We start from the raw sequence: 27,767 nt of genomic DNA, 5'->3' as shown, positions 1-27,767 counted from the left end.
ATGTCTAGCTTCTTTCATTTAGTGTAACGTCTTCAAGGTTCATCCATGTTGTAGCATGTGTCAGAATTTCGTTACTTTTTATGGCTGAATATTTCATTACTTGTATATACCACATTTATCCAGTCATCTGTTGATGGACATTTGTTTATCCAGTCATCTGTTGATGGACATTTGGGTTGCTTCCATCCTTTGGAAGCATTATTGTGAATAATGCTGCTCTGAATATGGGTGTATAAATATCTGTTTGAGACTCTGCTTTCAATTCTTCTGGGTATACATCCAGAAGTGAAATTGCTAGGTCAGATGGTAATTCTGTGTTCAATTTTTTGAGGAACTGCCATAGTTTTCCACAGCAGCAACACCATTTTAAATTCCCAGGAGCAATGCACAAGGGTTCCTATCTCTCCCCATCTTTGCCAACCCTTGTTATTTTCTGTTTGTTTTGTTTTGTTTTAATAGCCATCCCAATGTGTGTGAGGTGATATCTCATGGTTTTAATTTGCATTTCCCTAATGATTAATGCTATTGAACACCTTTCCATGCGCTTATTGGCCATCTTCTTTGGAGAAATGGCTATTCAACTCCTTTGTATAATAAACTTCTGACCACAGGGTGGACAACCATCCCTGGAAAATGGTGTCAGCATAGTTCTTTCAAGCAAAATTAAGTGAAATCCTTCCTTTTAGCCTCCTAAAACGACAGAGAAATGATTCTCTGTGCTTGTTGGTAGTTACGACCAATAAGTACAAAATGCATAATGAAGAACAGAAATAGAGCCAATTCCTTAATGAGACTCCCTAGGATATGGCTAACCAGTTCCTTTCCCTATACTTTCATGTAAAAAATATTGGGTACCTATTGTATTAATTTCCTGTTGCTGCCGTAACAAATTACTACAAACTTAGTGGTTTAAAACAACACAAATTTATTCTCTTACCTTTCTGGAGGTCAAAATCTAAAATCAAGGTATGGGCTGGGCTGCATTTCTTCTGGAGGCTTCAAGGGGAGAATCCCCTTTCTTCCTTTTGTCAGCTTCCAGATGTGCCTTCAACTCTTGGCTCACGGCCCCTTACTCCAACCTCTTGCTGCTTCTTTTTTAAAACAAAAAATTTTTAACCCAGTTTTATTGAGGTATAATTGACATATAACATTAAGGTGTACAACAAAATGATTTATGTACATATTACGAAATGATCACTGCAAGTCTTGTTAACATTGATTACCTCACATATATACAAATTTCTTTTCCTTAGGATGAAAACTTTTAAGATCTATTCTTTCAGCTACTATCAAATATACAAGAGGGTATTAACTAGTCACCATGCTGTGTATTACAACCTCTTGCTTCTAGTGCCATGTCTTTTATTACTGACCCCGAATTTCTTGCCTCCCCTCTTATAAGGACCCTTATGATTACATTGAGCTCACCTGGGATAACCTAGGTTGATTTTCCCATCTGAAGATCCTTAATCACAAAGTCCCTTTTGCCATGTAAAGTATCATATTCACAAGTTTGGGAATAGGAGGTGGGCATCTGTGGGGCACCATTGTTCTACCGTATCTACTATGTGCCTGCGAGTTCAAAAGCGAAAAATTGCTGCTTTCAATACATTGGACAGAAATCATCTTTCTTAGATTGTTGTTGGGTTTTTTTAATTGATTAATTTATTTTTGGCTGTGTTGGGTCTTCGTTTCCGTGCCAGGGATTTCTCTAGTTGCAGAGACCGGGGGCCACTCTTCATCACAGTGCGCGGGCCTCTTGCGGAGCACAGGCTCTAAACGCGCAGGCTCAGCAGCTGTGTCTCACGGGCCTAGTTGCTCCGCGGCATGTGGGATCTTCCCAGACCAGGGCTCGAACCCGTGTCCCCTGCGTTGGCAGGCAGATTCTCAACTACGGCGCCACCAGGGGAGCCCCTCCTAAATTGTTTTAACTACCCATCTCATTTACGAGTAGTCAGAGGACTTTCTAATGTGTTACCAGCCCCTGGCCCATAAAGCTAACTAATTCTTTGAACTGAACTTTTCTGATAGAAATAATCACAGACACAGCCGCATTCGTATTTATTATCATTGCTGCTGTTCGGGTACAAGATAATTAAAGCAGCTTTCCCCATGACATCAGCCACTGCAACAACTAGGTCCACCCGCACTGCGGTTAACAGCCGAGAGGCAGCAGCAGTAACACCCTGGCGGGGCACCGGGCAGCCGAGGGCGCGGAGATCACTCTCTTCCCGCGTCCCTTGCCATTCGAGAGGAGGGTCGTCGGGCAGGCCTCGGGCCCCCCGCCGGCCGGAGCGGGGTCGGCCCGCCGCGCTCTGTGACGCCCGCCGCGAGGAGCGGCGCCGCGCGGGGCCTCTGGCACCACCCCGTTCCCACGGGACTCGCCGCGTCCCCTTGCGACCTCTTTTCCAGTTCCGCTCTCTCCGCCTCCGGAAGCTCGAGCCGCTGCCGGGGCCGCGTGGAGGGGCTGCGGGAGCGCGTGCGCGTGCGCGAGGCCGGAACGCCGCGGGCGGCGCTGGGCTGCTGAGGTGGTCGCGGTTCCCAGGTGAGCGGCGCGCGGGCGACCCTTCCTCCTCTCGTAGAGCCCCCGCCCCCCGTTCAGGATCCTTTTTCCTCTCCGGAGCCCAGGCCTCGGCGAGCACGCAGGGTCGGTATGCGGAAGCCGGCGCGGGAGGTTAAGAAGGCGGGCCGGCCGGGCCCCCAGCCCTGCGCCCCGTCTCCTCTGCTGCACGGGCAGACCCTCGGACGGCGGGTGTAACCAACGCGGAGGCGTCCGGGCCGGCGGGACCACGGGGCCCGCAACCCCAGCCGGCCGCGGTGGGACGGCCCGGCCTGCCCGGGGGCGCGTTCGCGGGTGGCTTGGGGGTCGGGGTCGGCCGTGAATTTAAGACGTGGTCGCGACCGGGATCCCGGCTCAGGGCACCGCCGCCCACCTCCGGGGACTTGACCCTGACCCCTGAGGCGGGAGGGGGATGTCAGTTATTATCCGCTACCTAGCGGGATCAGGAGGGGTTCGTGTAAGGAGCCAGAGTTCCTGGAATACAGGTGTTTACTTTGGCCCGGCATTTTCGTGTACCCAATCGGTTACCTTCTTTGGACCAAATCATATGTCAAAACTACAGAAATGTACTGTCATAGTATCAAAATGGCAGTTAAAAATGCCGGATTCCTATTTGTGTGTTTTCCTGATGGAACGTGAAAGCATCAGTATTTCTATTGCTGGTTCTGCAGGGGCTGTACAAATTGTGTGTCCAAGTGATTCCTGGGCACCTTTGGCAAGTACTTGTCCTCATTGAGCACGAGCAGGGTTATTGCAGCCTGATGAACTGTCATTTGATTTGAATCTCACTAACTTTGAAGTGAATGTTATCAAAAGGATTGCTTAGTGGGACAGTTGGATAATTTTTCCGTTAATTAAATCACCTGAATGTTTAAGTCCTTACAATAACCGGTCTGTTGGATGTTATGAACCTGAACTTAAACCTGAAAAGTCTCCCAGGCAATGGGCTATGCACCCCTCTCGTGAACTGTGACCACTTAGGGAGACAGATGCTTACGTCTGCTGGGGACTACAGGAACCTTATAAATGCAGATAAGGGGATAGTTGATTCCGGTGTGTGTGAGGGATGGGGAATGAGGGACAGCTGTAGGAAACTAGCTCAGGTGAAAGAGGTAATTGTTGTGCTTACATAACTGGCTAGCAAAGAGCAGAACTAGGGCCCAGCCTTAAATCTCCTAACTCCAAACTCCTTCATCAGATAAACATGCTTTGAATGTCTAGTATTTGTCAGGTCCTACTTTAGGCACTAGGATATAAAGATGAGCAAGATACCAGGAGTTCCCAGTCTCGTAAGACAGGAAAGGCGGGAAACAGCTTTGAGAAACAGGGATTTCAAAGAAGGATCTGTAATCATTTGGCTTACGGTTAGACTTTGGGATTTAGACCTAGTTCATTTTAGGGTTGGGAAAGGTCATAGCCTCCAAATTTATAAATTCCCTCTGCAGCGTCCCAGCAAATGGCCATCCAGTCTTTGCTCCAACATTATCTAGTGACTTACGGCTCCTAATTTTAGAAGGCAGCCCATTCCATTTTTCAGCAATTCTAATGTTAAACTCAGAACAGCTTTCATATGCACTCCATCTGTTGATGCAAGTTCTACCTCTGGAGCTACAAATAATAGCTCTCAAGTCTGTTTCATATCACAGTCCTTCAAGTATCTGAACACACCCTTTCTCTTAGTCATTTCTTTTATTCCTATGAGCCCTTGGTCTGATAACCAATTAATCATAACTTCAGTTCTAGACTCTTCACCAGAGCACCCAGGGCTAAGTGCTTCATTCAAAAAGATGTTGCGGAAAAACCTGAACGAGCTTTTTGGCTAACCCAGTGGTTTGACCAAGCAGAATGTAATGCAAGTTGTCCTACACTGTATGTTGCTACTCCAGGTTTAATGACTTCCAGAAATGTCACTCTCCTTGCCAGAAATACCTTTGGAATTCATTACTCTCTTTGGAAAGGGGGTTGGGTCCCAAGCTCAGCTTGGGATAGAGAGTCACAAGTTGATTCAAAGTTCTGAATTCTTATTACCTAGGTTAACAGTTTACCTAATGGTTGGTTTATTTAATTTGCAATGGCAATGAAATTTGTTCCAGATTACTTTGTTAGAGGAAAACTGCTACACAGCAAATATATCTAGTAAAATGTGTGGCAAACACTGACATATGTATCTAATTTTAACTGTACAGACCACCCTTTTTTGCAAAGAACTGTTTCTAAAGCTCTATTGCTAAACAAGTCCCATTTCCCTTAAAAATCCCTGTGAGGGGAGGGTCTTCTTATCTTGCCCACTGTTTACCATCAAATAAATAATAGATATCACAACAATGTGTTTTAAAGTTCAAAAAAGGAAGTCTCAGTTCCTAGCCTTTTGGAAGGACCATACTTTGAAGCAGAGTAGCACAGTGGTTAGTAGCACGATCCTCAAGGCAGCCTGCTTTAGAATCTTGGCTGTGCCGCTTCTTAGCTTTATGGCTTCGGGCAAGTTCTTGGTCTGCTTCAGCTTCCTCTCTGCCAAATGGGAGTGATGAAATCTCTTACAGTTATTGTAGAGATTCAATGAGTTAATACTTGTCATGCACTTAGAATGATGCTAACATGTAATACTCAATACTTCCGGCTATTAGTAGTAGTAGAATAACAGCACTAGTACAAGTGAGACTTAGTTATGTTAGTAATTTTATTTCCATAGAAATGTAAACAAGTTTTGCAGAGGGATGGAAGTTGGAATGATTTGGATGATTAGCTTTTTAAAAGATTTGTTTTTTAAACTGGCTAGGAAAATTTGTGCTCTGGGCTGTGCTATGAAACCATTTGCTTTTAAAATTTTAAGAAACTTGTAAAAAAATTTCTTGAGTCCTAAAGGCAGTCTTAACCATGGGAAAAACAGTAACCACAGCTCTTTTGTTCCAGCCCTTGACATTTTGGATTAAAGGGTGAATTATCTTACAAAAAAGGCTGACTTTGGGGAGAATTTAATGACAGTGTTAATAAGAGCTGCCCATCATTCAGCAGCTGATTTGATTTGTTGTTTTTCTTTTTGAACTCAGGTGGGCAGAATTGGATTGATAACGATCAGTCGTACTCTTTAGGTCTGTGATGACCTGTAATCACAGGCCTCTGCCCAGGTTCTTAACTTTTCTCCTTTGTCCACTTTCCCAGCCTCATTCCTCCCTCCGCTTATAGGCTCATACTCTTAGATGTTTAGTGTACGTCCTCCCAGCCCATGCTGTAGAATTTTATTTATATGTTTGTGCCCTTGAGAATTTAGTTTTGTTTTGTGTGTGTGTGTTGTTTTTCATAATTGTATTGTCATTCATTTAATTCTTTTCTCTTGGTAAACATAATTTTTGTAGATCTCAGTTTATCCTTTTTGACTGATATATAATATATCATATACAACATTTTGCTTATCCATTTTCCTCTTACTAGACATTGAGTTTTTTCTAAGTCAGTGCTGTTACAGACAGGGCTGTGATGAACATCCTTGTACTTGTGCCCAGGAACACACAACTGGGAAGCATCAGAACCAAGTTTTGAGCCTGAGTGTCTGGCTCAATTTGTTCTCTTTCACTGTGCAGACTCCCTGTCATCACTTACTTGCTTAGTTTATTGCATGAACACTATTACAATAACAGTAATGGAAATATTAAAAAGGCAGCGGGATTGTTGATTTTTCAACTCTTCCTTTTTGTTCTTTTTTCCCCTAGTTTTTGTTTAAATGTCTAAATTGTATTATTAACCCAAGATGGATAACAATTTTTGTATTATGCATTTTTCATGCTGATAATAGCACCTAAATCAGGTGTCCACAAAATTTTTCATTAAAGGGATCAGTTGGTAAATATTTTAGGCTTTGTGGGCCCTATGGTATTGGTCACAGCTACTTAACTCTGCAGGTGTAGTGGGAAAGCTGTCAGAGACAGTTCCTAAACCTGTGAGTGGGGCTGTATCCCAATAAAACATTATTTACGAAACAAATGGTGGGCTGCATTTAGCCGAGGCACAGTAGTTTGCTGACCCCTGATTTAAATAGTTATTTTAATGGATTCATAATATTCCTATATTCAAGTTTTTTTCTGTATTGAAAGAAATGCTGTAATGCACAGTCACAGCCACTAACCATCAAGGAAATGATCTCCCTAAGACTGAACGTCAGAAAAGTAAAGAAGAAAATGACTGACTTAAAGATTGAGCCTGAAGCTGTGACCTGTGAATATCACATGGATTAAGCAAAAGCATCATAACCTCTGGATGCCACACAAAGGAACAACAAACTTTGAGAACTTCAGAGCAGTAGCTGAGCGTGGTGCTAATGCCTTAGATTTTAATCACATCTCTCATTTAAGCTGAGTCTGATCAAAACGGGGGAGTTGTTAAAAAGAAAACTACAGGCTCCAGATGGAGTCACGTCTGCTGGGCCGCCCCACCAAACTGGGGCTTCATACCTAACCTACTTGAAGCTTCAACCTCCCCCAGAAATGTAGCCTTAACTGGTCAGTCAGAAATGTTCTGGTCAGCACCAGTGAGGTAGGTAATCTGTCACAGGGCCCTGTCCATCCCCCAAAGGGAGATGAGGTAAACTGCCACACAGACCCCTTTCGTCCCCCATGGGTAGGTTACCTAAGCCTGAAATAGTCTTTTTTATATATGAGTTCCTTGTCTTGCCTTTAAAAACCTTTCCCTTTCTGTAGCCCTTTGGAGCTCCCCTCTACTCTCTGGATGGGACGCTGCCTGATTCATGAATTGTTCAATAAAGCCAATTACATCTTTAAAATTTACTTGTTTGAATTTTTCTTTTTTTTAACATATGTAAAACCTTTGGGGGGGAGGCTTCCTTCTGTTGATTTGAATTTTAAAACATAAAGAGGGCATTAATCCATGCTGCGGGAAATAATATTTCTTGTATTTAATATTTATTAAATATAATAAATATTATAAGTTTTAGTCTAATTTCTCTGAAATCTTTAAAATCTACTTACATCTTATTTCAGTTTAAATATAATAATGTGTTAGAATTTTAAAACTCACTTGTACTTAATCCTCTCTTAATTTATCTTCATTTAGCTTAAATTTTCCTGAATACTGTATACCATTTGCAAACCTGCTTAATTAATGGCACGATTACAATTTTAGTATATTTGATTTTCTTAAGTACCTCAAACAGCTAACAAGACACACTTATAGATCTCACAAAGGAAACCTAAGTACTTAGATGTTTTTTATAAACCTAAGTCTAAACTTACTGATTTAATCAGATGCCCTTAAGTGTTTAAAAGTTGATTACAGTTAAATTTTTGGAAGTTTAATATATCAGAATCTCTTAAGTTTTTCAAAACTTTAACAGCAGAAACCTTAACCTATCAGTCTGTCACATTAGTGTTAACAGTGTAAGTTTGGTTGCTTTTTAAATCATGTCTCTACCTACTTGTTTTTATAGATTGCAGGGTCACTTAAACAAAGGCTGCAGAGTATCATGGCTGATTTAGGATACAGATTACGTAGTCTTTTATTGTTTGATGTGGTGTAACGGAATTAATCATGATTTGAATATAGTGAACCCATAATTGGATTGTTGGCTACATATTATTATTATTGGAATTTTGTATATACCTTTCCCTTGACATAGCTCATGTTATTTGCCTCTTTTGAATATCATTATCAACTAATGGCTTTCCACAGAATTACTTTTTTATTTTTAAGTGTATTTTGTGTTTTTTTGTTCTTCAGTGCAGGATTGTCCAGCTTGGACAGTGGAAGCCCCTTTAAACTGAATCCTTTGTTTTATTACCACTACTCTGGGTTTATTGTTTGTCTTTACCTCCAGAAATGGAATCAGCTGCCTTCCAAAGGATCTTGGTTTTGGGGGGCGGTTTTAGTGGAGAATAGTATTAGAGAGGTCAAACTCTGAATTCTAGATTATTAGTGACAGATACTGTGACACTGCTGCGTAGACCCCTGTAATAAGAGAGAAAGAAAAATATGACTTTATACTGACATTTCCAGTTTAATCCCAATTGCATGAAGTATGAAAATACTTTAAAATCAATTTTGATTTTTTACCTTAGTAGTACACATATAAATTTACAGGTCAACTAATAGTTTAAGATTTATAGCCAAAATAGTGGTCCCGGCACCACGTTAGCAGCAATTGCTTTGAACTTTTTAATCCATTTCTAATATTTAACTCCATGTGTCTAAATAATATGCCTTAATTTTTCCATTTTAGAAGCCTGTCTACTATCTCAGTAGATACTAAATCTCTCTTATGCTGGACTCCCTTTAGCACAATGAGACATGCATACTTTCCCCTTTTTATTGTGGTTATGTAACAGTATGTGATTAAATATTCGGAAGGTTTTCCTCCAAGCTCCCTGTACTGTGTATACATGTGTCTTAGAGGTTTTGTTCCTCTTTAAGAAGGGACAGAGGGAGCTTTTACTTTTAATAGGATTTATCTCCTGCTGCTCCCCCAGTGAGGGCAGTGAAGGAGCAGAATAGGACAAAGACAAGTTCTGAAATAGGGAAGTTTGTTAATCCCCATTGAACTATTTCTACCAGAATGATGTGTGTTTGGGCTGGCTAGGCTGATCTGAAGAGGTTTTAACACCATCCTTTCTTATTCTAAACTCTAATTGTACTTAATTTATAGCATTCAGGTTTTTCTTGGAGGCCAGTCTAGGTATCCATGTTTGTGATATGCCTGACGATCTCTTATTATTTTCTTGTGAACCAAACTGTTAGACTGACTTACTGTTCAGATCATTGGTGCTACTTGATATTATCCCTGTAGCCCCATTATCATTTCACTGAGTTATTGGTGTTTTTTTAAATTTATTTATTTTTGGCTGCGTTGGGTCTTCATTGCTGCACATGGGCTTTCTCTAGTTGCAGCGAATGGGGGCTAGTCTTCATTGTGGTGTGCAGGCTTCTCAATGCTGTGGCTTCTCTTGTTGCGGAGCACGGGCTCTAGGCGCGCGGGCTTCAGTAGTTGTGGCTTGCGGGCTCTAGAGTGCAGGCTCAGTACTTGTGGCAAGCGGGCTTCAGTAGTTGTGGCTCACGGTCTCTAGAGCGCAGGCTCAGTAGTTGTGGCGCACGGGCTTAGTTGCTCCGCGGCATGTGGGATCTTCCTGGACCAGGGCTCGAACCCGTGTCCCCTGCATTGGCAGGTGGATTCTTAACCACTGTGCCACCAGGGAAGTCCGAGTTATTGGGTTTTGGTGGTGTTTTTTTTTTGTTTTTTTCATGTTTCTCTTTATCTGTTACCCAAACTTCTCAGTTTTGGAAAATTTGCAATTACTGTATAAAAATGAAAAGTATTTGGAAATTACTCTTTTGTCTGATGGTTACACTTTCCCTCTTTTCAGATATATGTTTGCCGTCATGGATCAGTTTGGAGATATATCAGAAGGTGAAGTGGACCATTCTTTCTTTGACAGTGACTTTGAAGAAGCAAAGAAATGTGAAAGTAACTCAGTTTTTGACAAGCAAAATGATGACGCTGAAGAGAGAATAGATAAAGATACGGAAAATGTAAACTTGAAATTTGGAATACAGAGAAGGAAAAGTGATCTTACTGAGAAGGGAACTGAAAGAAATGAGAAAATTTCTCCAGAAGAACACCCCATAGAAAATGATAATATACAAACTAGGAATTCTTTGTCCTTGACCACTTCTTCACGATCAAAATTGTGTGATGCTACAGTAGAACATAAAATACACTTGCCCATCCCAAGTAGCATTCCCAAAATTGTAAAAGAAGGTGAACGTGATTACTATACAGATGGAGAGGAAAGCAGTGATGATGAGAAAAAGCACCATGTCAGGTCAAAGTCAGCTAAACCATCTAATAACTTCAAGAAAAGCGTAAGTAAAAAGGATTCCAGAAGTAATTCCTCTTCCTCTCTGTCCTCCTCGTCTTCAAGTTCTGATACAGACTGTTCAAATACCGGGTCTGATGTCTGTTTATCTGATTCATCTCCATCATTAAAGAAGCGTCTCTCTGGTGTAACCCACTTGCCACCAAAACAGAAATGTAAACTGGGAGAAAAATCAACAGGAGCACAAACTTCGGGTACTAAGCCAAAAGTCGGTGACTACACCGAGGAATCTGAAGATACTGTGACAGATGTCACTCCTTTATCGACTCCGGACATCAGCCCTGTTCAGTCTTTTGAACTGGCTGCATCAAACGATCAAAAAATGAAAGTTAAAAGGCAAGAGAACGTGAGTCAAGAAGTATATGAAAATGTTGAGGATTTTAAAAATAATTCAAAGTCTTTGAAATCAGACAAAAAAGGGAAGGAAAAACATGAGCCCAGTCTTGCCTCAGTGTCGGCAGTGTCGGATTCCAGTTTAGACCACAGATACAAGGGAAAAGTCTTACATGACACAATGGACCTGAATCATCTTTTAAAAGGTAATTTTAAAAACTGTATTAATTTAAATATTAAACTTAATATTATATTGAGCTTAAATATTAAATAATATGAATTTGCCTTGATTTTTCTAGTAGGTACGTTTTATTGTTTGGGATCATTGATACTATCATAGCTTTACCAAATATTCCATTTAAAAATGTCTGGAATATCATTGTTTATATTACTGCAAAGCTACTCAGCTAGGACTAGAAACTACTTCATACTGATTCTGTTTAGTGCCTTACAAACTCAAAATGCCTGGAGAGACCAGATGGATAAAATAAACAAGAGAAGGGGAGCCAGATGTTTTCCCACCTTTGGTAGAGACACAGGCATAAGATACATTTCACTTTCTTCTTTGAGAAAGGCAGCAGCACTAAGGTTAAAATAACCTGACCTGTTTCAGGGAAAGTGGCAAGAATGCTGGCAAATTAGAGAACTTAAACTGTAGGAGACTCTTCAGATTTTAAATTAAAGGCTAAAGAGCATTACTTGAAAATAATTACCAAGTTGATAAAATAGCATAATTCAAGTTGTAGTTGCTTTAAGATAGAAGTATTTTAGAATTAGGATAATCCTGATTGCTGTATTTGTCTCAATTTATTATTACCCATTATTTAGTTTGAAAGGAACAGTATATTCCAGGGGAAATAAAAACAACTTTGAACTTTATCTTTGACTAGTTAATATAAAACTGTAAAAATACTGAGCTTGCTGGTTAGGTTTTAGGGCAGTTGGAGATAAAATTTTTAAGTTGTAAATAGGACTCACTGTCTTCGTTTGTTTGAAATGTTATTTGAAAGAATAAATCTTCAGCTACATAATTTACATATGGTGGCAATGTAAGGGCATAAATAAATCCCCTATTTAGTCAAATGAGTCGCATAGATTGATAAAGTGTATTTTGGAGCAGTTTACACTTGTGAATGTTCCTTCTTTTATAGGTTTTCTTTGTTCTGATCGTACCTATTGATTGTTTAGTGTGTCTGAAAAATCAGATTCTTGGCATCGGCTATTACCATCTAGTGATTAAGACTCTACTCAATATATCTTTCCTGATAAATGCTCATTCAGTCTCTTAAAACTTTCAGGATTGAGTTTTCTATTCTTGCCCCTCTCCTTCTCCCCCTAACAACCAAGAGTGATCTTTTAAAAAATAAATCAATCCTACTAGTTTTCTTCTTAACTCTTCAGTGGGCTTACTCTTAGTTTAAATCCAGATTCCTCATCATAGGCTAACAGACTTTACATCAGTGATTTTCACCCGAGGCAGTATATTAGCATCACCTGGAGAACTGTTAAATTATCAAAACAAACTTAAATACTGATGCCTAGGCTCTGCCATGAGATTCTGATGCACTTGGTCTAATATGCAGTTAAGAGTGATGAATGATTCATTGCTGTCTGTCATATGGATACTTGCCTACATCTCCTTTCCTCTCTCTCTCTCATTACCTCTTGGTCCAGTCACACTCCTTCCTTACTGTTCTTAGAATACTTTGCATTCATGAGGCATTTTGCACTTGCCGTTGGCCTTTCTCTTTGTAGAGGCTATTTCAGTCTGTTTCTAGGGTCTCAGTTTCTATGTCACCTTCTCAGGGATACTCTTTCTGAACATTCTGTGTAGAAGCTGCGTACCCCACCCCTGCCTCTCTGTCACAAAAACATATTTCCTTCCATGAGACTCTGGAATCAGTGTAAGCAGCATGAGGGCAGCATATTTCTTGATGGAATCCCCAAATCTAGCAAGTATTGGCACATAATAGACAGTATTTATTTATTTTTTGCGGTACGCGGGCCTCTCACTGTTGTGGCCTCTCCCGTCGCGGAGCACAGGCTCGGGACGCGCAGGCTCAGCAGCCATGGCTCACGGGCCCAGCCGCTCCGCGGCATGTGGGATCTTCCCGGACCAGGGCACAAACCCGTGTCCCCTGCATCGGCAGGCGGACCCTCAACCACTGCACCACCAGGGAAGCCCCAATATCTCTAATTTTTTATCAAGCCATTCATGTAACAATTTTCATTTAAAAAAAAAATTGTAATGGCCACTTTGCAGTCTTTAAGATCAGGTGTATGACAAATCGGGTTGATAATTCGTCAGGTTGAGGGCTGCCTCTGTCTTCATCTCTTCCGGATCTCCAGCATCAGTCCCAGTGCTCTAGCATAACAGTTTTCAAACTTTTTGACCTTAAGACTAAAAGCACTCTTTTAGAAATTATTGAGGACCCCAGGAAGCTTTTGTTTAGTGGGTTATATCTACATAAATATTTACCATATTAGAAATTAAATCAGAAGTTTAAAACATATTTATTACTTCATTTAAGAATAGTAATAGTGGGGGCTTGCCTGGTGGCGCAGTGGTTGAGAGTCCGCCTGCCGATGCAGGCGACACGGGTTTGTGCCCCGGTTCGGGAGGATCCCACATGCCGCGGAGCGGCTGGGCCCATGAGCCATGGCCGCTGAGCCTGCGCGTACGGAGCCTGTGCTCCGCAACGGAAGAGGCCGCAACAGTGAGAGGCCCGCGTACTGCAAAAAAAAAAAAAAAAAAAAAAGTAATAGTAAACCCATTATGTATTAATATAAGTAACATGTCCTATACAACATAACTCTAGTTCCAGAAAAGTTAGTGATTTTTGCTAGTTTCTAATGCCTGGCAATAGCTGGATTCTCATGTCAGCCTCTGCATACAGCTATTGTGATACATTGTTTTGGTTGAAGTATATGAAGAAAATCTGGCTTTACAAGGATATATAACTGGAAATGGAGCATTTTAATAGCCTTTTCCGTTAATTTTAGATTTTTTTTTGATACCACACCAAGACTCCACAAGTAGTAGTTTCTTAAATGTTAGTTGCAATGTACAATTTGAAACTGATGTTAATTTGTAGTCCATTACATTAGAATTTATTGCTCCGTCTTACATTTTGAACGTATTGTTTGCCCTTGCATGGTTTTGTAACATGATATACAGGTTATTTGGAAAATGTTGGTTCACTGAGCATGTAAATGTTGACATATTTCATAGTACACCATACAGAAATCACAGTTGTTAATATCACTGCCAATCTCACTAGAAAGCTCTTGGGAAGCTATCAAACTCAGGTTTATCAAAAATTCTAATTTTTGCTAAAATGCTCAGATTTTATGATTGCCAACAGATACTGTCAGTTGTTTTTCTTGAAGTGACAGGTTTCTTAGAATCATATTTGTAATGCAAAAAATTGAAAGGTAGTTGAAATTAAACCATAAAGGGGCTTCCCTGGTGGCGCAGTGATTGAGAGTCCACCTGTTGATGCAGGGGACACGGGTTCGTGCCCCGGTCCAGGAAGATCCCACATGCCGCGGAGCAGCTGGGCCCGTGAGCCATGGCCGCTGAGCCTGCGCGTCCGGAGCCTGTGCTCCGCGACGGGAGAGGCCACAACAGTGAGAGGCCCACGTGCTGCAAAAAAATAAATAAATAAAAATTAAAAAAGAAATTAAACCATAAAAATCTATCTGATGTGATAATGCAGGCTGCTCCTAATGTTTTGTATTAATAATATGCATCTTAATATATTTGCTTTTTCTTCTGTGTCAAATGTCTATTGCTACATTGTTCTTAATTTCTACTGTGATTTATATGTGTTTAAAAGTAGCAGCCAAACGTTTGGCATTATAAAGTATCTTACAAAATTTTCTTAGATTAGTAAAGTAAGTATATTGAAAATAAACGTTACAGAAGATAAATGAAATGTATAATATGACTTGTAGGTTCATTTTAAGGGCTCACTGTACCATTTTTTTATTCTTATATGTACTGTTTGATTCCACAAATTATAAGCATCACTCCATTCTAGGAATGAGAGAGGACACAGCCAATAAAAATCTTGCTTTAGGGAGAAAACATTTGACCCTTTTGGAATTGTCAGGTTTTTAAAAAAACCATCTAATGGAAAATAGTCTGTGATATCTGAGCCTTTTGTTCAGTACCATCAATGATTATCTCTTTGTATTATTTAGGGTGATTTTGGATGTAAGAAACAGAAATTCCTAATGAAACAATGTTTCTCACATAACAAAAAGTCCAGAGATAGACCAGCTTGAGGGTTGACTGACTCAGTGGCTTAAAAATGTCCTCAGGGACCCAGGTTCTGTCACTGTATTCCCCCAGCCCTGGTGTTGGCTTCCTCCTTAGGCTACCAAGAGATGTCTGTAGCAACTTTTAGTATCCACATGCAGACATGACAGTGTCCAGAGAAATGGAAGCTGCCTCTACGTCTGGCTCTCTTAGAGTGGAGGAACCTTGAACTGACTTCCACTTATGTCTCATTGCTCAGAACTGAGTTACACTCCCATTCCTGAAACAGTGACTGGCAAGGGGAATGGGATTATTCCAGGCCAGTAAACTCACTCTGGAGTCAGGGTTGGGAGTCCGGAGAGGGAGGTCAACTTCCTCTTAAGGACATAGCTTCATGGGGAGGAGCTAGCTGTCTTAAAAAAAAATAAAAAGAATAAATCAGGATGTGTTAATAAGTAAGAAGGAGGGGAAAGTAGTGTCAGGGAGGAGAAAATTTTCCCCTTCTCCTTCTTGAGTTCTTTTGGTTGGCCTAAAAATTAAATTGAGACAAAACATTAACAGGAGAAAAAAACAAATTTAAATCGTACTTACGGAGGTCTCAGAGAAATAGGAGCTAAGAAGTAACCAAGGCAGGCAGCTTTCATACTTTATAGACAAACAATAAATTTTGTGAGGAATTGACAGGACAAAGAAACTTAGGTTTGGGTTTTTAATTAGTGAAGAATCTTAACAGGGATTGGGCTTGGAGTAGTAAATCAGCAAAGAAGAACAAGGCTTGTTTATGCAGCCTTCTTGGTCCCCAGTTCCCTATCACTGGTGATAAGGTTGGCTCTCTCCCTCCTGGTACAGGGAGGGCACCTTTCACATTGAGAGATTCAGTTCTTGTTTTCAGGGAGACAGGAGGGTCAAAGTGTCATTCTTGCACCAGCTTTCTCTTAAGTAACTTTAATTCAAAATCATCAATATGGCACTTTGGCATATTTGGGGGTGACCTGCCCAGAACCCCAACAGTAGGAATATATGCTAATTGGGCAGCCAGCTTTATCCACTAGGCCAGAGCTTCTCAAACTTCAACATACATACAAATCACTTGGGGATCCTGTTAAAATGCAGATTCAGGTTCAGTTAATCTAGAGTAGAATCCAAGGAGCTACATTTCTAGCCAGCCCGATGGTGATACCAATGCTGCTGATTCAAGGACCCTAGTCTGAGTATCAAGACATTAAAAAAACTACCTGGTTCCATTGAAAATAATTAAGGTGTATCCTCACAACTCTTAGCTAATCCATTTCTGAAACTTTTTAGATACAGAAGGCCTATATATTTTTAAGTTTTAAGTTGGAAAAATGATAATCCACCCCAAATCCCTTATCCGTTTCCCAAATATAATTGAAACACTGAAACACTGGTTTAACCCAGAAACTGAGCTAAAATGTAAAAGGAAAGCTTTATTCATACTGCTGCACCGTAGGGAGCCCTGATCGCAGTGACCTGCCAGTAGGCGGTATTCAGGGCTTCTACAGGCACAGGGACAAAGCAGCGTTTTGCCTGTTGATACATCTGTTATTGGAGTCAGTAATAAACCACCAAAGATTCTTTATAGTAGTAAAGTATTTTAAATACTAATTAGTATTTAAATTAGTAAATTTAAATAGTAAATTAGTATTTAAATACTAATTAGTATTAGACCAGTCTATTGCATAAGGTATTTCTTTAGATTTTTCAAATTATTTTTCATTCTCGGTTTACCCAGTGAAGCTTTTCAGATCCAAGAATATTTTCATTAAGTTTTCTTCATTTCTTTCATTAAGTTTTCACATGTCCAGTTTCCACGGACATGTGAGATGCGATGTGTGCCTGGCCAAGCTATGCCCCTCTGCACTCATATCTCAGTAAGCCTTATTACTTCCAACATTTACCCCACTCTGTGAGCCTTTTAGGCCTCCTTGGCTCACCTAATTTCTTCACAGCCTTTTCCACTTCCTGGGAAGTTAAATTCACTTAATGAGAGGAAGATGATAGTGATAATGGTAACACATTTTAAAAAGTATGAGCAGGACCTGTGATCCCATCAGAGACCAGCTGAGTAGGAACACAGCATGCTCTGCATCCTCTCAGTTTAAACATTCTCACTAGCTCAAGTACATCTGCAGTAAAACACTTCATTCGTTCAGATAGTGAATTCTGAGGTAAATATTTTGCAAGCTATTACAGCAAATATTGGGCGAGACTTTAGATAGGGATGCCTCTATTAGCTAACAGTGTTAACATTATTTATTGGTTTAAAAATGTTTTGTTAATAAGTTTGTGAGTTCAAACTAAAAAATATTAAACCTGTGAAAGAAAAGTTAATAATAAAAGAACATAAAATCAAGTGTCCCAATTATAGGCCATGGGATAATGAAACAGTGTTGAACTTGAATACTCACACAGAGGGGTGAAGAAAATTCTGAAAGCGGAATCAGAACCTTTTAGGCTGGGGCTTCCCTGGTGGTCCAGTGGTTAAGACTTCTCCTTCCAATGCAGGGGGTGTGGGTTTGATCCCTGGTCAGGGAGCTAAGATCCCACATGCCTCGGGGCCAAAAACACCAAAACATAGGGACTTTCCTGGTGGTGCAGTGTTTAAGAATCCACCTGCCAATTCCGGGGACACAGGTTCGAGCCCTGGTCCTGGAAGATCCCACATGCCACGGAGCAACTAAGCCCGTGTGCCACAACTAGTGAACCTGGGCTCTAGAGCCTATGAGCCACAACTACTGAGCCCACGTCCTACAACTACTGAGCCCGTGCGCCTAGAGCCCGTGCTCCACACAAGAGAAGCCACCGCAATGAGAGGCCCACGCACCGCAACGAAGAGTAGCCCCTGCTCGCTGCAACTAGAGAAAGCTTGCACAGAGCAACAAAGACCCAACCGCAGCCAAAAATAAATTAATTTTAAAAATAAATAAAACAGAAGCAATATTGTAACAAATTCAATAAAGACTTAAAAAGAGCAACTTTTAGGCTTCTGGGTGTCATCCACATGACCATAGACAAGCAGTAACTTTTCTGTGCTCCAATTTCTTCATTTGTAAGATGGGGGTAGTTGATATAGGTTGCTAAGGTCCATTCTAAATACAGGGTTCTGGGGTTCTGTGAGAATGTGAGAAGGGAAAGTCAGTGGAGACTAGCATTATTAGACATCTTACTTTGGGGGGACTTCCCACTGCCATCCCCAGCCTTCCCTTGCTGTACAGATGTCGAAAGGGTATGATTGGAATTAGTTATTTGGCCTTGGGCTGTTTATCCCTGAATAGGCAGAGAGGGCATTGAAAAGTGGAGTAGTGGAGGAAACCAAAGTTAGGCATTGGCTTATGGCATGAATGGCTCCTGTTTGGAGAGCAGTGAAGTTGAAATGAGTAGATTTTAAAGTACCTTTCATCCTTTGTAACGGTAAAATGAGGTCAGTTTAGGAAGAATCTGGAGGGCGAAACAGAGGTGGTTTAGAAATGCACCACTTCAGATTTTACCACCTAGATTCTGTAGGAAATAATTAGATTCATTATTAGAGGGTGTATCCTGGGAAGAAAAACTAATATAAGAGAAAGAAACGGGATAAGGAAGCATTGATGAGCAGAGAAACCTGTCAGACCTATTGCTAAACTGATAGCAACATAGGAGGAAATGAAACAGTACGGTATTCAAGGGGAAGATACAGCCCCTGTTACCCTCGGTAAGAAAGAGGATGCCCACGCTGGGACTAGTGGCTGCTGGCACATCCCTTGGCAGCACGTTGTTTGTCCTTGCTGGCAGGCTGCAGCAGACAGGGTTCAGATAGGCAGGCAGGAAATCTCAGATAACCCTCGGCCCACCACCAGATACTACAGAAGGTTTGAGAAAAGCTCAAATCAACAGAGGCACCATGCTCACGTGAAGAACCTAATGCCTGAAACAGTGTTAAAGGAGCAAGCTCAACGATTTTAGAGAGGATCTGCAAGGACAGAACTATTTTCACTCGTAAAGCGAAGGCATGATTTGCTTTTCACTCTCTCCTGTCACGTGTGGAGTTTTCCAGGGGCTACATGACAATGACAGCACAACAGAGTGAGTGCAGAAGCAGATATGAGAATCCAGCTGTCTTCTATTAAGGCAGGCATTAAAATATTTGCAGAAGTGTTCAACTCTGCTACTCTTCTCACTAACCTTTTTTATAAAAATGTGATGTTCACATATTACTGGTTTATTGTTATTTTCAGACGAATTAATAAATATCTTTAAATATTTTTCCTTTTAATTTCTAACATGATAAATATTGATGTAATCCACATAAACATTCTTTGGGGTCCCCAATAATCTTTAGATGTAATGAAAGGGTCCTGAGACCAAGAAGTTTAAGAACTTCTATTCTAGAAGAATGGAATTAGAATATAGCATTTGTAGTCAATTAGAGAAAAAAAATTTATCATAGTCTTCCAAAAGGGGGAAAAAAGGGGAAAAAAGAAATAACCAAAAAAGCATTTTTTAAAGAAATAAAATTGTGAGAAAAGAGATCAAACAATATAAGTAAATGGTTTTATCAGAAGATAATATCAGAGGGGTTTAAAATTTTTTAATCAAATCAAACCTGCAAAGATATTTAAAATAGTATAGGAGGAATGAGCTTTGATGTGCCAAACAGGTAACAAGGAGAAAATAGAAATATCAATCTTAGTAGTGCACAAAATAGAATTCAGGATGTGGAAATTACTGAAAGGGACAAAGAAGAGTGTTTCACACTAATAAACTGACCAAATATACTAAAAAGATTTAATAGCCACTGATTTAAAATGTATAATAAAAGCAAAGCAGAACTAGATGATCGAATTGATAAAGCCATAATCACTGTGGAAGAAATGGGTTAGACCAAAAAAAAAAAAAAAGCATAAACTACCTGCTTGTAGACTGCTCTTGGCCATGGGTATTTTGTTTGTCTATCACACAAAAAAATTTTTAAGTGATGAAATATCGGTTTCTGTTGCTACATAACAAATTACCCCAACATTTAGGTTATGGAGAGACTCAAAGGCAGGAGTGACTTGACAGCTGGGGGTCTGGAATCATCTGAGTGCTGGTTCACTCACACGTCAGATATCTGGGCTTGGGGTGACTTGAAGACCAGGACTGCTGAGTGGAGGACCCACGGGTGGCCTCTCCCCGTGGCCTGGCTTCTTCACATACCGCAGCCTCAGCGCAGCTGGCTCAGGGCTCCAAGGACAGTGTTCCAGAAAACAAGGCACAAACCTCATCACCTTTTATGACCTGGCCTCGGAAGTCACATAGCATCATTTCTTCCATGTTCTATTGGTTTAAATGGTTATAAACCTTCCCAGGGCACAGACCCTCCTTCTTAATGGGAGGAGTGTCAAATAACATGGACATGTTTCAAAACCTCTTCAGTCCAGCCTCTGGCCATACACTGACTTACATTCCTCCCCAGTGCAAAAATGTTCCCCCTTTCCAAATATCTCTCCAACCTGGAGATCCAGGGTTTAAATCAAGTCCAGGTGCGGCTGTGGCTCCTCGGGCGTGGTTCCTTGGTTATAGCTCGAGTACTTTGAAAATCTTCTGCTGGGAGAGACTAGGAAGCTGAAGTAGTAATACTTTTGAATCCCAAAAGTCCTGACTCTTATATTCTCTCTAAATTTTGCTTGAAAAGTGACCAATTCCATCTTTTAAAATTAATTAATTAATTTATGTAGTTATTTTTGGCTGCTTTGGGTCTTTGTTGCTACGTGCGGGCTTTCTCTAGTTGTGGCGAGCAGGGGCTACTCTTTGTTGTGGTGCGTGGGCTTCTCATTGCGGTGGCTTCTCTTGTTGCAGAGCACAGGCTCTAGGCACGCGGGCTTCAGTAGTTGTGGCTCGCAGGCTTCAGTAGTTGTGGCTCGCAGGCTGTAGAGTGCGGGCTCAGTAGTTGTGGCGCACAGGCTTAGTTGCTCCATGGCATGTGGGATCTTCCTGGACCAGGGCTCGAACCCATGTCCCCTCCATTGGCAGGAAGATTCTTAACCACTGCGCCATTAGGGAAGCTCCTCCAATTCCTTTTTTTAGTTCATCTCTTTCTATCCTGTCTTATTATTGTGGTAAAATAAACCATTGATACTTCCAGGATGCTGGAATCCTTGTGCTTGGGCCCCTGGGCCAGCCAACAAGGGGCGGGTGGCCTGTGTCTGTCTCTGTTTTTGCTGAGCCTTGGGCTATATTGTGTTGGTCCACGCCATCACAGGCCTGCCGAGATGCAAAGGAAGGAGACCGGAAGAATGTCACAGAAGTTCTTATCTGACAAGATGTTCATAAAGAAGAAAAAGAAGTTTAGTAAACTTAGTTATTATTCCTTGAATTGTCACCTCTCAATTATAAGAGTTGGATTTTTTTTAAACCTTTAAAAATCATTTTAAAAAGCAAATATCATTGATTTTTTTTAAATAGGGATCATGAATATGCCTACAGGATGGTTTTTTTTTAAGAACTAATATTATGTGAATAAGGACTTAATATGGCTTGGGATAAATTTTCCATTAATAACATTACACATAAAATGTTTAAATGCTGTCGTATCTCAGTTATCTTAGGTGCAAGTTAAGCTGGTACTTCCAGTAGTTAGATGAGTCAAGAAGTGGCTCTAGCTATGGTGGACATATTGAAATACTGTAAAGAGTTTGAGCAAAATTGTTTCATTAAAGAAAATTAGGAAAAAGCAATATTTCTTAAATGTGTGACTTTAAATATGTACATATTTATATAAATATGTTTGTATCCCTGAAAGTTTATTCAAGTTAACTTTTTTTAGATCTTAATTGGAAAGACAATGGATTATATATTGGAGGTTGCCATGTACTGAAGCACACAGCAGCCACTTTACAAAAATATGCTAGTGATACCTGGTGTCAGTAAATAACATCCAACATATACTTCTCCATCAAGGAGAGTTAGAATGGTATCTTTTTAAATGAATTAGACTGAAATTCTTGTTTTATTTTATTTTTTAGCTATTGCCTTCTTTTATTTTTAAAACTTTTTTTAAATGATATTAGGAAAATAGCTTACTTTTAATTCCCTCTAGAATTTAATTTTAAAGCCTCTCATAAATGGCTAAATTAATCAAGAAACCTTATTAAATTCTACAAAATGGATATTTCTTGGAAGAAGATACTTCAATTATATATAGTACAAATATATCTTTATTTTATATATTTTTTATACAGCAGGTTCTTATTAGTCATCCACTTTATACACATCAGTGTATACATGTCTATCCCAGTCTCCCAATATCATGCCACTCCCTTCTGGCTTGTAGAGTTTCTGCTGAGAAATCAGCTGTTAACCTTATGGGGATTCCCTTGTATGTTATTTGTCATTTTTCCCTTGTTGCTTTTAATAATTTTTCTTTGTCTTTAATTTTTGTCAGTTTGCTTACTGTGTGTCTCGGCATGTTTCTCCTTGGGTTTATCCTGCCTGGGACTCTCTGCGCTCCCTGGACTTGGGTGGCTATTTCCTTTCCCATGTTAGGGAAATTTTTGACTATAATCTCTTCAAATATTTTCTCAGGTCCTTTCTCTGTCTCTTCTCCCTCTGGGACCCCTCTAGTGAGAACGTTGGTGCGTTTAATGTTGTCCCAGAGGTCTCTTAGGCTGTCTTCATTTCTTTTAATTCGTTTTTTCTCTATTCTGTTCCACAGCAGTGATTTCCACCATTCTGTCTTCCAGGTCACTTATCCGTTCTTCTGCCTCAGTTATTCTGCTATTGATTCTTTCTAGTGTATTTTTCATTTCAGTTATTGCATTGTTCATCTCTGTTTGTTCGTTCTTTAATTCTTCTAGGTGTTTGTTCTTTAATTCTTCTAGGTCTTTGTTAAACATTTATTGCATCTTGATCTTTGCCTCCATTCTTTTTCTGAGGTCCTGGGTCATCTTCACTATCATTATTCTGAATCCTTTTTCTGGAAAGTTGCCTATCGTGACTTTATTTAGTTGATTTTCTGGGATTTTCTCTTGTTCCTTCATCTCGTACATAGCCCTCTGCCTTTTCATCTTGTCTATCTTTCTGTGAAGTAGTTTTCGTTCCACAGGCTGCAGGATTGTAGTTCTTCTTGCTTCTGCTGTCTGCCTTCTGGTGGATGAGTCTATCTAACAGGATTGTGCAAGTTTCCTGATGGGAGGGACTGGTGGTGGGTAGAGCTGGGTGTTGCTCTGGTGGGCAGAGCTCAGTAAAACTTTAATCTGCTTGTCTGCTGATGGGTGAGGCTGGGTTCCCTCTCTGTTGGTTGTTTGGCCTGAGGCGACCCAGCACTGGAGCCTATGTGCTCTTTGGTGGGTCTAATGTTGGACTCTGGGAGGGCTCACGCCAAGGAGTACTTCCCAGAACTTCTGCTGCCAGTGTCCTTGTCCTCACGGTGAGCCACAGCCACCCCCCGCCTCTGCGGGAGACCCTCCAACACTAGCAGTTAGGTCTGGCTCAGTCTCTAGTGGGGTCACTGCTCCTTCCTCATGGGTCCCGATGTGCACACTACTTTGTGTGTGCTCTCCAAGAGTGGAGTCTCTGTTTCCCCCAGTCCTGTTGAAGTCCTGCAATCAAATCCCGCTAGCCTTCCATGTCTGATTCTCTGGGAATTCCTCCTCCTATTGCCAGATCCCCCAGATTGGGAAGCCTGACGTGGGGCTCAGAACCTTCATGCCAGTGGGTGGACTTCTGTGGTATAAGTGTTCTCCAGTTTGTGAGTCACCCACCCAGCGGTTATGGGATTTGATTTGATTGTGATTGCAGCCCTCCTTCTGTCTCATTGCAACTTCTCCTTTGTCTTTGGATGTGGGGTATCTTTTTTGTTGAGTTCCAGTGTCTTCCTGTCGATGACTGTTCAGCAGTCAGTTGTGATTCCGGTGCTCTCGCAAGAGGGAGTGAGCGCACATCCTTCTACTCCGCCATCTTGAACCCCATACATATCTTTCTAAATGCGTTCCTATTCAGGTTTTGTCATTAGTGTGGTATGGTTTTCAACAAATTACCAACCACTAATTTCCTAAGTTTTCCTTTCAGGAAGCCACTGTTAATCATTTTTTTTTTAAGTTTCTATAATCTTTGATAGTGTTCAGTTTAAGCTTTGGGAGGCAGATTTACAGTTTTTGTGACTTTGCTCAAAGGATTTAACTTTTTTGCACCAGTCACATTTTTAAACGGAGTTTAAAATGCCTCTTTGCCTTACAGCACTGTGCTTTTAACAGTATAAAATACTAAGGAAGTAAAAGAGTTTACATAAAGCTACACTCTAATAAAAACAAATAATGGTTACTCTAAAAAAATATTGTTAAAACAAAACAAATGTATCATTCTGTTAATCTGATATAACGTATTCATTTTTAGCACAGACTTAAGCCGAAACACTGAGCCAGCTTAATATTTTTAGAAACTTCTGACAAATGTTTAGTAATAATTGTGACTTACTGAATATTGTTATAATAATGAAAATTTAAGAATTTAGCATGTTGATAAAAGTTTCATTTGATAATCATAGTATGGAAAATATTTTTCTTTGTTAAAAACTCCTTTTATATAATGTATTTATTTGGCTTTTGTTTAGTCAGGAATAAAAGTTTGACTTTTATACAAGTATTTGTTTTAATGCCAGTATTAAGGTCATAAATCTTGTGTAGTAAAATATTTTCAGGTTAAGTTGAAGGTTTCAGAATATTCTGGGTTTGCTTTTGCCATTTTCTGGCCATTGTTTGCATTGCTGAGGACATTTTATTTTTTGAAGTATACCCTCCAACCAATAAAAACCATCTCAACTAAGTATTGCGTCAGTGCACTCCACCAGAGGTTTCTAACTTTTAAACTGCCTTAGGAGAACATAAAACGAATGTGACAAAGGCATTTTCCATGAATTATACCAGCAGTGTACAACCAGTGCCATGAACATTTCTCATTAAAATATTTTCATGGTTTTATGTTAGCATTTTATTCCCAAAGAACCCAACGAGCAGAAAACTCTAAGCTGCCTCTGAATTTTTTTCTACCCAATTGTAGTCTGGATGTCACCGGCATTATTTCATACATCCCTTTTCATGACTTAATGTAGTTTCCATTTATAGGAGCTAAAGCATATACCATCATATTTCTGTGCTACTTTGTTTAGCCATTTTCCCTTTTTTTGCTCACTTCTGTAGCTTTTCTGCAATTAGATAAAAAGGGACCACAAAAACATCACTTTGATCAGCCTTCAGTAGCACCTAGGAAAAACTACTCTTTCACAAGAGAGGAGGTGAGACAGATTGATCGGGAAAATCAGAGGCTTTTGAAAGAACTGTCGAGACAGGCTGAAAAACCAGGAAGCAAAAGTACGATTCCAAGAAGATCGACTGGTCCTCCACCTAAGTTATATCATAGTGCTCTCAACAGACAGAGGGAACAACAAAGGATTGAAAGAGAAAATTTGGTAAGTAACTGAGATGTTTTTAGTCATCAAAGAAAATGCATTTGTCCTGATTTGTTAGTCCAACTTTCAGGAAACCCAACACAGTGAAATTTTCTAACTTATATAAAAGTAGGAATAGATACATTTGGCCTGAAATACATGATGAGCTATGAGCCTGGAAGGTACAATGTATGCTTTTTTATCCAGGAAACTATATTTTAAGGGAATATTAAATGAAAATACTGAAAGCTCCATTATTTATTTGACTATATCTGTGGAATCACTATAGTAGTACAGGAAATGGTGTCCAAGGGTGAGATACATATCTCTTCTGGAGAGCTAAATCTATTTCACTTCATTTTATCCTCGAAAGCTAAAATAATTTAAATATCATTTATTTTAAATAATAAATACATTCTCAGAGAGGTCAAATTTGTTGCCCTGCTGCTTGAATGTATGAAAGACATTGATTGTTAAAAACCATATAAGTACGCTTTGATGTCCTAAGGAATATATATGGAAACTGTTGAAAATCTTCACATTAAAAACTATTTATTCATAACATATCATTTTCTTTATAAAACGCAGTTCATAGTAATTGATGATATTTATTGAGCTCTTTAATGCTGGGCATTGTTCTAAGTGTCTTCTAAATATTAGCTTATTGAATCCTGACAATAGTTCTTTCAGGTAGGTACTTTATTTTTATCCACATCTTACAAATGGAATAATTGAGACCTAAAAGGGTTAAATAATTAATCCATGGACAAGGAGCTGGTAAGGAAGTGGCTAAGCCAAGATTTTAAACCCACGTAGCATCTTAAACTAAAATTAGACCCTTAATGAGCACATACATTCAGAGCTAAAATAATTGGTAGAGCTATTATTAAAATTACTAGAATAATTAGCAAAATTCACCCTCATTATGTTTCGTCATCAGTACAGTTCTATTTGACTATGTACTTAACCTGAACTTGCAAGAGTAACAACTCCTGTGAATTTCTTTGTTACCATCACTAGCACCAGGAGTTGGCGAGCTGGGTTGGTATATTTACAACAATAGTACTCTTGGGCCCTTTAGGAGAGTCACCCTGAATGTGGCAGGAAGTAGGTAACAGCAAAACAAGTTGAAGTGAGGTTGGTGGGTAGTGAGCTACGTGCTAACTTCCTGCACGTCACTCTGGCAGTTTCAAGATTCATTCATGATTTAAGAAAATTTGGAATTAGTGTGTGTCACGAACATCTGGTTATACCTTATTTTCACTCTCCCACATGGCTCTGGAGTCTCGTTTATTTAACAAGCAGTTGTATAGTGCATACTGTTTTACAATTTTAGGTCATTTAATCCTTGTAGCAACCTAAAGACACACTTACTGTTGTTGTGGAGGAGAAAATGAGACACTGAGTAGGGCGCAGGGACTTCCTCAAGGTTAAACAGCTAGCAGGTGGCAGAATCATGTCCCGGTTACCTAGCTTTGGGGTTGCTTTTTTTTTAACAGCTTTTTTGAGATATAATTCACATACCATACTCATTTAAAGTGTACAATTCATAAGTTGTAGTAAAATATATGTAACATAAAATTTGCCATTTTGTTTTTAAGTGATTGATTCAGTGGCATTAATTACATTCACAATGTTGGGCAACCATCACTACTACTTATTTCCAAAACTTTTTTGATCACTCCATACAGAAACTCTGTACCAAACAATAACACTCCGTTCTCCCTTCTCCTCAGCCCTTGGTAACCTCTAATCGACCTTCTGTCTATAAATCTGCCTATTCTAGATATTTCATATAAGTGGAATAATGGAATATTTGTCATTTTGTGTCTGGCTTATTTCCCTTAGCATGTTTTTGAGGTTTATCCATGTTGTATCCTGTATCAGAACTTCATTCCTCTTTGTGGCTGAATAATATTCCATATATGTATGTGCCGCATTTTGATTCCCCATTCATCTGATGGTGGACACTTGGGTTGTTTCCACATTTTGGCTACTGTGAGTAATGCTTCACGGGAACACTGACTACAAGTATCTGTTCAGGTCCCTGCTTTCAGTTCCTTTGGGTGCATACCTAAGAGTGGAATTGCTGGGTCATATGGTAATTCTGTGCTTATCTTTTTGAGGAACTTGGGTTTACTTTTGAGAAGCTGAAGCCATACTGTCTAGAGGCTTTACTAGTATGAACAGGATGAAGACTGTTAAGCAGCTTCTGTTTACAGCTTTTATCATCCCCCATATCAGTTGTACATCTCAGCTGTTTTAATAAACAGTGGAAAATTACCACTATTTTATTCTTTTTACTTTGTA

At 39.9% G+C, this 27,767-nt stretch overlaps 1 protein-coding gene across 2 annotated transcripts in view; it reads left to right on the top strand.

The window, feature by feature from the left end:
• The first annotated feature begins 2,414 nt into the window (after nt 1-2,414).
• CFAP97 (cilia and flagella associated protein 97) overlaps nt 2,415-27,767 on the top strand; it is a 33,467-nt gene continuing 8,114 nt past the window's right edge. The window contains exons 1-3 of one of the 2 annotated variants that reach the window (XM_022570965.3): nt 2,415-2,545; nt 9,925-10,976; nt 25,210-25,478. In XM_022570965.3, coding sequence (XP_022426673.1) covers nt 9,929-10,976; nt 25,210-25,478 — 1,317 coding nt within the window. In that variant the 5' untranslated portion in view covers nt 2,415-2,545; nt 9,925-9,928. Of the gene's footprint in view, nt 2,546-2,569; nt 2,648-9,924; nt 10,977-25,209; nt 25,479-27,767 lie in introns of those variants that run through there. The other variant, XM_022570966.3, reaches the window with a different exon arrangement.

This window comes from Delphinapterus leucas, chromosome 21 (assembly GCF_059928025.1).
Source record: "Delphinapterus leucas isolate spDelLeu-1000000601 "Yukka" chromosome 21, BTC_Dleu_Yukka2, whole genome shotgun sequence".
Taxonomy (NCBI): domain Eukaryota; kingdom Metazoa; phylum Chordata; class Mammalia; order Artiodactyla; family Monodontidae; genus Delphinapterus; species Delphinapterus leucas.
Note: the sequence above shows the minus strand (reverse complement) of the source record. Positions and strands in the feature narration are given on the sequence as shown.